Raw genomic sequence first — 12,404 nt, 5'->3', positions numbered from 1 at the left:
TATTATTTCATATTTCTCGTTTAATAAATTTTAATTTCAAATTTCATAAACTAACCCACATGTGTTTACCTGCTTCAAATAATTTTCTTATTTTTTTAAAAAAATTAATAAATTTTATTAATAATTTTTTTTAATATGATAATTTAATAAACACACGAATTGCATGTGGTAAACGTTAGTTATTATTAATAATAATAATAATAATAATAATAAAAATAATAATATTGTAATTGGGCCTGTTTGGACCGAAGGCCCAAAAACAAAATTACGAAAGAAAATGGAACCGTCGTTATTATTATTTATTCGTATGCCCTAATCAAAAGCCCTAGAAAAATTGGGGGATTCTCGATTCAGAAAATAAAGAGTGGCTAATCAACCGTATTTGGAGTGTCGTCTGAATTAGGGTTTCGAATCTATATTGCACTAAGCTCTGGTTTGCCATCGCGATGAAAAAAGGTGGAGGAAATTCGGACCGCAATGAAAATAAAAGCAGGAAATTTGGCGTTCATATATCGATAGAGAACAAGAAGATGAGGAAGAATATGCAGAGATTGGGTGGAAATGGAGGTGGTCTGTCGTTGGAATCATTCGCGAATGCTAAAACTAGAAGCGGCAGCTATAATCCTTCCTTGATCAGTATGCTGCTTCGCTTCTTTCTCTCCCTTTATGGCTTTGTTAATTTCTTATTTACTGTAGCAATATTATGTGAATTTCATGGTAGCTATGGAGTGCGAGTGCTAGTGCTAGTGCGTCCTCAAACTGAATTGTGCTCGGATGTTTACTCGGGTTGATGGATTTTTCTATTGTGGCTGAAATTTTATCAATGATGCATATTGAACTCATTTTTGGGGGCAGATTTGTTTGCGCTATGATTCTTCTTTTTTATTAGTTCAGTGAGTATCTGAATTAGGAACTGGGGTAATTCGAGTTGATGACTGGTTTAGTGAATAAAATTATTCCAAGACTCTTAACCAAGTTGTTGTGCAACAACGTTTGGTTTGAAGTATGTACGAGTGAAACTCATTTCCAAGTACTGAGGCCTAAAAGCAGGTCCGAATCTAGAACGGAAGCATCCGATCATTGCATCCACGATGATTAGGTGAGATCATGGACAGTGTGTATTGTACACAATTAGAATGTGGTACAGTTGTGTTGGTCAACTCTTTTAGAATAAGTTGGGAGTGATGTGCAAGTTAGGTATTTCTATGAAGTTCTGAAGCTCAGCCTACCAAATTATGTGAGATTGTGCTTCAATTGATAGATTTGAAATTTTTATATGATTTGAATGCATTAACTTGTTTGGTCGGACAAAATTCAAATGAATTCCAAAATGCATGATACAGTAAATTAAGCATTCCGTATATTAATAATGGTGGATTTCAAATATACCTAAGATGATTGTTATTTGAAATTTATTACTCAAATCATTCCCTCCAAATTAAACCCATCAATCCAAACATAATCTGAGCTTTAGATGGGCAACAGAGTGATTTTAGGACAAAAAAGTAGTTTTATAATATCTATGACTTGCAAGTCTCTTTAGTTTACATGAGGGAAGCGTTGAATCCAATAGACTTTGGAAGCAATGAAATATGAACATCTCCATTTCTTCAAGTACTATTTTTTGTGGATTCATGATATGTGTATTTGTTGAACTTTCAGTAGACATGTCTTGATTCTTCAATTACTGGGAGTTTATGCTTGAGAAATTAGAGGTCATAATCAGATTATTATATCTTGATTCTTTTTTTTTTTTTTGAACTATTATATCTTGATTCTTAGCTAGTCGCAATATCTTGATTTTCTGATTTCTTCTTTTGTCTTTTCATATATCAGAAAAACAAAGAGAATTCTATAGGAATGCTAAACACTTGAGAAAATACAAGAAGACGTTAAAGCATCTAGAGCAGGAGAACATTCCTTCCGCCACCATAAGACCATATGAGGTATAAATTTGGTTTAACGTACCTGCCCTTTTTCTCTTTGGAGTCTGTTTTGTGTTCGGGATATTAGCCATTAGGATTGCCTCGATTTCTGTAATCCCGTGGCGAAGTATAAACTGCAGAATCCTCAGGGGAAAGTGAACTAGAACATTTTATATTTTCGTTGATTTTACTACTCAGACCCAAACATACTTAATTGGTAGACCCTTTGTTCTCATCAGCATTTATAATTTTTCCTCACAGAAAAGAAATGAAGCCGAGAGAGGTGATCGTGATCATGTTAGTCGACAGAACAAGAAAAACACTCATAGCACACGAAGTCTTCAACAACTGTGTGAAAAGAAGCGTGAAGAGGACGAAAAAGCTAGGGCAGACAGGGAAGCAGCTATTCAGGCAAAGAAGCGAGAGATACAGCAAGTTGAGGCACGAAGAAGAGTTCTGAAGGAGAAAATGTATAAGAAAACGAAGTCAGGTCAACCTGTAATGAAATACCGAATCGAGCATCTTCTGGAAACAATTCAAGGTTCCACAAGTTAGTGCTTGAACTTTTAAAACCGTTTTACTCGTTGTATTTTCTATTTTCGGTTGGACGGTCAAAAGTGTTGTAGTTTATTGCTGAAACATGATGTTTTTTGTCCACAATGATGAATCCCTTCACTGGAAAGTTTGTGTTCAATACAAGGGAATTTTGCTTCTAATTGATAAACCAGCATTTGCATGTAATTTTTTTTCCTAAAATGTCATGTATTTTTCATTGTAAATAAGTGTCCAGTGATTTTAGTCGGTTTTATTTGTAGCTATGAGGTATAATCCTTTTTATTCTAGTTGGGCTTTTTCCTGAAGCTCTCGCTCCCCAAAGCCTGACATAAATTTGGCCTTGCTGTCTAAGTATAAAGTCTATATTACTTTTGGGGACCTTAATTAGATTTCATTGTCCCCAAATTGGTGCAAAGTTTGATTCGACATTAATAACTCGAATACCATATATAGCTGAAGTGTGACTACTCCTCTTCAAATTATGTATTTATATATTCGAAAACGTTGTTGGCTTCTTTCAGAACATTATTACATACCAAAAGTCTCATGTATTGTCAGAATCAAGAATCAAATCACGAAAAATTTCACTGCTTTTTTATTTATTCTGTCACCCTTCTTTCTACATTTGAACGCCAAAGTAATGTTTGCAAGGAAAATATGTGTATTTGTTCAGTTTCATGTTTGTACTGTCAAATTGGACCGAAACCCTCTCTAGGTTTATGTCCGATCCACGTTTTACTGTGATAAATAAGAAGATAATTAGCCTTGTTAAGAGCTTTTGAAAGTACAATAAACAAAGCAGGGTGGGTATTAAGCATCAAAGTAAGAGATGCATGTGAGCAATGCTAGATTAATGAAATTATATTGTGATGGGATATTACAGTGTCAGCACGCAACTCACTATATGCGTATATGATGGGCATTTGAATGGTTGGAAATTTTTTGGTTATTATGATTCAAATAAAATTTGTTTCCAAAGCCAAATTAAATATTGATGTTTGGAGAAAGTGGTCTTAAATTATTTAACTAATTAAATATCATGAAATACGTTATCATGGTAAAAAATGATAATATAACACTTGGGACGAAATCAAAACTTCGGACGCATATAAAACAGTTTCGATTTCATTAGATGTTTGTTTGCATATTGGTTTGTAGAGAATGGAGATAAGATAATAAAATTAAAGCACGTTTTTTTATTAAAGAAGAAGAAGAAGAAGAAAAAAAAAAAGGTGCTCCACTGTTGTTATATATATCAAATCAAACTTTATACTTAATTTAAAAAAATTTAGATTTGATTTTTATTTTTCTAGGTTACGTCCTCAAAATGTTGATAAATAATTATTGGATTTGTACTTAATTGGAATGTAGTCAGATAAAAATTAGAATTATTTTCATTATTCATTCAGTAAAAAGAAGACTAAATATATTCAATAACGCATAGGAGTTCTACTATTTATTTTCATTAAGGTACCATGTCCGAATGCCGAAGCAGCAAGAAGACTAAAGTAGCCTACAAATAAATAATTTTCAAATGGTTGACCTCGAAAGGGACCTCATCCCACACGATTTAGAGACTCATTTGCTCATTCTGGGGTTAAATCGAGTGATGTGCAGGAGCAGAAGGGACCTGAGGGAGAGATCAACATTTCCAACCCCTAAAGCATACCCCACAATATTTCAGCAGAAAATATGTTCCACACGAGGATCGAACCCGTAATGCTGTTTAAATTCTTCCCATGTAATTTTTACTGCTATTTATTATTTTTTTAAAAAAAGTTACCTAAAAATAAATAAATAAACCCTTTTGATCTAAATAAAATTATTCTACTCATTACCCAAACTAATTTGATAAAAAAGAGAGAGAATAAAATTGTCGTTTTTCTTTTTTTTAAAAAATGATGTCAAAATTTCAACCATATCTTTTATCTATTCTATATTATCTATATTATAAAAGATGTGTGGGTTAGAATAACTACCTTAGGGACACCAAAATAATTTATTCCAAAATTACCCTTTTTAACCATTATTTTACTAAAAACTTTCCACTAACTCCATGATTTGTTTTTTTTTTAAAAAAAAAAAAAAACTTTTTCTACACGCACAAAGTATGTGCATTTTTTACTAGTTTTATTAAGAGGTGAAAAATGTTTAAAAACCGAATTTTATGTTGGTATGACATAAAAAAATTATAATATAATTTTATTCTACCTTAAACTCCCACAACCCCACTCTCCTCTCAACTTCCATATCCCTCTTAAATTATTTTTGAAATAAATTCTCTTTCTTTTTAAAAAACAATTGTCAACAAGTGAATGCTAAAGATCCACGGCTTAACTTTTCTTATTTAGAATGAAAAACCCAAAAGATAACTAAAATGCTAATGTTGCAGTTGAAGAAATTAGTTACATATAAAAATAAATAAATAAACTTCACGTTAGCTTAGTCCCTTTTTTTTTTTTTGTCAAAAAGAGAACAGTATTGGCTCTGCAAAACACCCATACCATTTATTAAAGTTATATGTTAAAAGGAAGCACAAACCAATGAAATGTGTGTATCGAATAGCCAGAGGAGCTCAAATTATAGAGCTTTCCACCGATGGAAGCTGTTTATTTTTTCCGACATGAAAAAATGTCGGAATTCACCAAGTACGAAAATTGCCATAAAATAATCATCAACGAAAAAAATCTTTGGGTACAATGATTTACATTTTTTCAATTCAGAATTTGACTAAAAAAGGAAAAAATGGCATCAACTCTGCTGCCCATGTGATTGATACTGAATGAGAAGAGATGTAAATGTTGGCAATTATTTTGTAAAATTTTCACACATTCACACCACACACACACATGGAAACACACATTATATAATAAATTAATTATTACAAATGTTTCTGGCTTTGCACAACACCTGAAGACCACTTTGGTCCAAACCAGTACCAATTTTTCAAACAGTGTACCCAAAGATAGCAAAAGTCTAGCCTTAATGTACATAGATGAAGGTGGAGACAAATGTTAGCAAACTCTCAGAACATGTTTTACACTCAAAAAACAGTTGTTCAATGTGGGAAAATAAAAAACCCAATGTGAGTAAACTTTGTCCTATATATTAATCAAATGCGTGACATGCATTGAAGATTCCCGAAGTCAAAAGAAGTTGCGTTAGTTCTATGTAATTTCATGATGCATTGTCCTATATATTTTATTTTATTTCCCGTGCGGGTCGTTGTGACTATGGTGATTGGTGAATGTGCCAAAATGCTAATCTGAGGCTAGTTTTAGTACATTTTTAGTCAGTCTTGTGGAAATTTTGATTGGTTTCTTTTCTTTTTTTTTTTTTTTTCTATTTTGTTTGATGATTTATGAAATGTGGGAAAACGTAGCTTTTTGACGGTGCAGTTACCGATCTTTATTTTTTGATGGGAGATGTGTTCAAATTAATTTATGATTTGAGATTCATGCCTATATAAATTGATTAAGAGTGAAAGAAAACCTCCAAGAATGGAAGTTTTCTTTGCCTATCATGAGGTGGCCTTCTGTTTTGGCATTCTTGATATTTTTTTTCAATCCCTGAATTTTTTTTTGGTTAGCAAGTTGTTGGGTCTAAAACAGATTTTATACTAACTTCATCACTTTTTTTTATCGATTTTTTGGGGCGACTTCGCTTCATTATTGGTGTACCTCGCACCGGTGTAAGAAACCGATCAAACACTTAATCATTGTTAATTCGATATATCATCTTTTTTCGTGTTTCTTGAAATGAATTTATGTGACATATATCAATCTCTTAGCATGTTATTTGTGGAATTGCAGCCCAACTTTTCGAATATTTGTTTTCGAGTTATCCTATCTCACCATCTACATGATATATGAAATAAAAGAATCCAAAGTACGTAATATTTATATATATTCCATCATCCCTAGCTAGTTCTTGATATTAGATTCTTGAAACTTATTTCATTTTTTAAATATAATTTTGAAGATTTTCTCCGCAAAACTACTCCTTGTGTTCATTACAATGGCATTCAGATTGATCGTTGTATCCACGTATATGTTGTCTGAAGCGCGTCGTAGATTGGAGTCTTTTCATCATGGATTACTACATTGCAGTATAAGTGAAGAAAATTTTTTATTGTGTATTATATATAAATCACTGTAATTTGTGGAATCTTTTAACAGTATATATATTGATATTATATATTTTGTATAATTTCGTAAATAGGCACGAAACATTTTTAAGGTTTACGTTCGGAATTGTGAAGACTTTATGATTGACTTTGCAATTAATTGCAATGGAGGGTCAAGATTGGTCTTGGAGTTAAGTCTTGATCCAATGGCTTGGATTAACTCTCAGTTAGTTGATATCGTTAACTTAGCTCAAAACAGAATTAAGGGGACGAACTGCAACAAGGAAGATTAAAAACAATCAGAGAGAGCTAGCCACGAGAGAGGATCATCGTTTTTCCGCCTAATCATTTATTCGAAGAACAGATAAGGGAAATCTCCTGATCTTGGAGATAGAAAGTCGAGGAGCATCTTGAAGGAGCTGGAACATCGATTATCCCTGTATTCTTCTTGTTCTTGTGTATATCAATTGAGTTTCTGGTGTAGCTCTTGATTCATGTGATTTGGGGTTGTAAAGGACGAGATCTTTGATTGAGTATTAGTGAATTCATTTGGGTGAAAACCCAGAACCTTGGATGTAGGATTTGTTATAATCCGAACCAAGTAATTCCCTGTGTTCGTGTTGATTTTCTGAGTTGATAGCTTGTTTCTTGTTATGCTGTTATATTTGTGAGTTTGGTTATTTCTCTGTTCTTGTTTTTGCTGTGAGATTCAACAAGTGGTATCAGAGCCTCAAGATTAAGATCTTGGGGCGGAAGATTCTGAGTAGGTGATCTCCTTCTTCTTCAAAATCTGAATTGTCCGGTCATTCCCTTTTCTTTCTTATCTCTTGAGTGAACAATCTTTAAGGAATGTCTACTGGCCATGGATATTCGTTAGCGATGCCCACATCAAGGTTTGAAGTGGAGAAATTCGATGGAAAGAATGATTTTAATCTATGGAGGGAGAAGATGATGGCACACCTGAGAAACTTAGGATTAGATGAAGCACTGAAGGGAGAATCAAGGATTCCAGACACAACCGAGAATAAGCTTGAAATATTAAAGAAGGCTAGAAACACAATTGTTCTCAGCCTAAGTGACCAAATTCTCAGGAAGGTGGTAAGGGAGAAAACGGCAGCTGATATGTGGCTCAAATTAGAGCAATTATACATGACAAAAGCGTTGCCTAATAGAATCTATCTAAAGCAGAAGTTCTACAGTTATAAGATGGATGAAAATAAGTCGATTGATGAGAATGTTGATGAGTTCACAAAACTGTTATCAGATCTTGAGAACATGGATGTGAAAATTGATGAAAAAGATCAAGCTATTTTCTTACTTAATTCTCTGCCGAAGGCCTATGATCATCTTAGAGATACTTTGAAGTATGGCAAAGAAACTCTAACTCTTGAAGAAGTAACAGGAGCTGCTTATTCCAAGGAACTAGATTTGAAGGCTAATGGCAAGCCTTATAAATCTACTGGAGAAGGTTTGAACATAAGAGGTAGGTCACTTGAAAAAAAAGGATCAGCAAGTAGATGGAGATCAAAGTCTAGATCTAAGTCAAGACCAAAGAGAACATGCTGGTCCTGTAAGAAAGAGGGCCATATTAGGAGGTTCTGCCCTTTAAGAAAGTTGAATCAAGGACAGGAGAATCTTCCTGTTACAGATGCTGCAAATATCCTTGAAGGATATGAAGAAGCTGAGGTCTTAACCATCTCCACTGAAGATCCTAAGGAAGAATGGATATTGGACTCTGGATGTTCTTATCACATGTCTCCAAGGAAAGACTGGTTCACTGAATTTCAAGGAGCAGATTCAGGATATGTACTTCTTGGGAATAATCAATCCTGTAAAATTCAAGGGACTGGTTCTATTAAGCTGAGAATGTGGGATGGTTCCATCAAGATCTTAACAGATGTAAGATATATTCCAGACTTGAAGAGAAATATGATCTCTTTGGGTACCTTAGATCAAAAGGGGCTGAGTTATAAAGCACAAAGTGGCACTCTTAAAGTGGTAAAAGGATAACTGGTTATTATGAAGGTCATTCTAAGGCATGGATTGTATATTCTTCAAGGAACTACTTTGACATCAGAAATCAATGTTACTACAACTGACAAGAATCATACACACCTTTGGCATCAAAGACTTGGCCATATGAGTTTGAAAGGACTACAAGAACTCATTAAACAAGGATTCCTGGATCAAAAACAGATCACTGCTTTGGACTTCTGTGAAAATTGTGTCCTTGGGAAAACTCATAGATTGAGCTTTAACACAGCTTCTCATAATACGAAACTACCTCTGGATTATATACATGCTGATCTTTGGGGCTCTCCACAGGTACCTCTATCACTATCAAAATCTCAGTATTTTATTTCCTTTATTGATGATTTCTCTAGGAAAGTTTGGCTTTATTTCCTAAAAACAAAAGATCAAGCTTTTGCTAAGTTTGTAGATTGGAAAACCTTAGTTGAAAACCAATCTGGAAATAAAATAAAGATCTTGAGAACTGATAATGGTTTAGAGTTTTGTAATCATGAGTTTGATGAATATTGTGTTAAAAATGGTATTGCTAGGCATAGGACTTGTACCTACACACCACAACAAAACGGAGTAGCAGAGCGCATGAATAGATCAATAATGAACAAAGTAAGGTGCATGCTTAGTGAAAGTGGTTTGCCACCAAAATTCTGGGCAGAGGCAGCCTCTACTGCTTGTTATTTGATAAATCTGTCACCCTCATCTGCCATTGAATTTATGGTGCCTGAAAACAAGTGGTCTAAATTGAAACCAAATTATAAGCATTTAAGGATTTTTGGTTGTGTTGTGTATATTCATGCTAATCAGGGAAAGTTAAGTCCTAGAGCTAAGAAGGGTATTTTTTTAGGATATCCTACTGGTGTAAAAGGATACAAAATCTGGCTTTTAGATGAGCAAAAGTGCATAATCAGTAGGGATGTGGTATTTAATGAGTCTGTCTTTTATGCTAACAAAGATGTCCCAGCAGCAGCCAGCTCTAAACAAGGTGAGCAGGCTTTACAGGAAACTGATCAGGTTCACTCATACAGCAATACTCAGAATAAGGATGAAGGTGGAGCTAATCACCAACAATCTGAGGATTCTTATGATATCAGTCACATGGAAAATCAAGAATATCATGTTTTAACAGAAAACAGAGATCCACAAGGTGATGATAAGGATCAAGATCATAATCTGGAAGATTATAAACTAGCAAGGGACAGAGTCAGAAGAGAAATAAAGCTGCCATCAAGATTTGCATCTTCTGAATTTACAGCCTTTGCTCTTAATGTGGCTGAATTGGTGGATCTGGAAGAGCCAACCACCTATACAGAAGCTATGCACTGTAGGGACAGTGCATTGTGGCTAAGGGCTATGCAAGATGAGTTCAAGTCTTTAATCAAGAACAACACTTGGGTATTGGTTGATAAGCCTAAAGATAAAAGGGTGATTGGTTGTAAATGGATATACAAAAGGAAACCAGGAGTTCCAGGAGTTGAAGAACCAAGGTTTAAGGCCAGATTAGTTGCTAAAGGTTTTTCACAAGTGGAAGGGATCGATTATCATGAAGTGTTCTCTCCTGTGGTTAAGCATTCTTCTATCAGAATTCTACTTGCTATCACTGCAATACAAAACCTTGAACTAGAGCAATTAGATGTTAAAACAGCATTCCTACACGGAAATCTTGAAGAACAGATTCTGATGTCTCAACCAAAAGGTTTTGAAGTTAGACATCAATCTGGAAAAGTATGCTTGTTACAGAAATCTCTCTATGGCCTTAAACAATCTCCTAGGCAGTGGTATAAACGGTTTGATGATTTTATGCTACAACTAGGATATTATAGATCAAAGTATGATAGCTGTGTGTATCTCAAGAAACTTCAAAATCAGTCATACATCTATCTATTGATCTATGTAGATGATATGCTCATAGCATGTAAAGATCCTAGGGAAATTCAAAGTTTAAAGCAGCAACTCAATACTGAATTTGAAATGAAAGATCTTGGTGCAGCAAAACAAATATTAGGTGTTGAGATTATGAGGAATAGACAACAGAAAACTTTGTTCTTGTCGCAAGAGAGGTACATAAACAAGGTTTTAAATCTCTTTAAAATGACTGATGCAAGGACAGTAAATACACCTATTGGAGCACACTTCAAGTTAGTGGCAGTGACGCAAGATCAAGAGGAGCTTGAAGCTGTTCATATGAAGAATATTCCTTACTCTAATGCAGTAGGGAGTATTATGTATATGATGGTCTCAACAAGACCAGATATCACATATGCTCTAGGACTTGTAAATAGATTCATGAGTGGACCAACTCGAGAGCATTGGCAGGCAGTTAAGTGGCTTATGAGATACTTGAAAGGAACTACAAAGCTGAAGTTAAAATACTCAAAGACCACTGCAAATATATGTGAAGTTACTGGTTATTGTGACTCAGATTACGCGGCTGATCTTGACAAAAGGAGATCGATTTCAGGATATGTATTCACAGTTGGTGGTAATGTAGTAAGCTGGAAATCACACTTACAAAGTGTTGTTGCTTTATCAACAACAGAAGCTGAATACATTAGCTTGACTGAAGCAGTGAAAGAAAGTCTTTGGATTGGTGGATTCATTTCTGAATTAGGTTTTGAGCAGGAAAATGTAACAGTATTTTGTGATTCACAAAGTGCGATACATCTGTCCAAGAATTCTGTTTTTCATGAAAGGACAAAACACATAGATGTTCGATTGCATTTTGTGAGAGACATCATATCTAGAGGCTTAGTAAAGATTCAGAAGATTGATACGATGATCAATCCTGCAGATATGCTGACGAAAGTAATACCATTGAGCAAACTCAATCAATCATTGGGTATGCTCAAGCTACTGGATTAATCAAAGCTTTACTTTAAGAGGAACTCAGATGGATTCACTTGATTCAACAAATTCAGTCAAAGGTGGAGATTTGTGAAGACTTTATGATTGACTTTGCAATTAGTTGCAATGGAGGGTCAAGATTGGTCTTGGAGTTAAGTCTTGATCCAATGGCTTGGATTAACTCTCAGTTAGTTGATATCGTTAACTTAGCTCAAAACAGAATTAAGGGGACGAACTGCAACAAGGAAGATTAAAAACAATCAGAGAGAGCTAGCCACGAGAGAGGATCATCGTTTTTCCGCCTAATCATTTATTCGAAGAACAGATAAGGGAAATCTCCTGATCTTGGAGATAGAAAGTCGAGGAGCATCTTGAAGGAGCTGGAACATCGATTATCCCTGTATTCTTCTTGTTCTTGTGTATATCAATTGAGTTTCTGGTGTAGCTCTTGATTCATGTGATTTGGGGTTGTAAAGGACGAGATCTTTGATTGAGTATTAGTGAATTCATTTGGATGAAAATCCAGAACCTTGGATGTAGGATTTGTTATAATCCGAACCAAGTAATTCCCTGTGTTCGTGTTGATTTTCTGAGTTGATAGCTTGTTTCTTGTTATGCTGTTATATTTGTGAGTTTGGTTATTTCTCTGTTCTTGTTTCTGCTGTGAGATTCAACAGGAATTGCCCAGATAATTTTATACATTGTGTACAAGAACCCTAAACAGCAGATCCTTCCCCATGACGAACCTATAACGTTGCAGCTTCATGAGGATTGGTAACCGAATTGAATTTACTTTTTGTGTATCTTTGTGTTTTAATATAATATGTTAAAAATAATTTGGTAAAATTTTTTTATGAATATATATATGTATATATATATATATATAATGCATAAAAATTCACTAAATAAAAATAATCAAAGCAATTATA

At 34.3% G+C, this 12,404-nt stretch overlaps 1 protein-coding gene across 1 annotated transcript; it reads left to right on the top strand.

The window, feature by feature from the left end:
• Positions 1-321: 321 nt before the first annotated feature.
• On the top strand, positions 322-2,727 carry LOC140892389 (uncharacterized). The gene is made up of 3 exons (XM_073301251.1): positions 322-636; positions 1,837-1,946; positions 2,187-2,727. The coding sequence occupies exons 1-3, from the start codon at positions 447-449 to the stop codon at positions 2,478-2,480; spliced, it is 594 nt and encodes a 197-aa protein (XP_073157352.1). The 5' UTR covers positions 322-446; the 3' UTR covers positions 2,481-2,727.
• Positions 2,728-12,404: the final 9,677 nt, after the last annotated feature.

The sequence above is a fragment of the Henckelia pumila genome, chromosome 3 (assembly GCF_033568475.1).
Source record: "Henckelia pumila isolate YLH828 chromosome 3, ASM3356847v2, whole genome shotgun sequence".
NCBI lineage: Eukaryota > Viridiplantae > Streptophyta > Magnoliopsida > Lamiales > Gesneriaceae > Henckelia > Henckelia pumila.
Note: the sequence above shows the minus strand (reverse complement) of the source record. Positions and strands in the feature narration are given on the sequence as shown.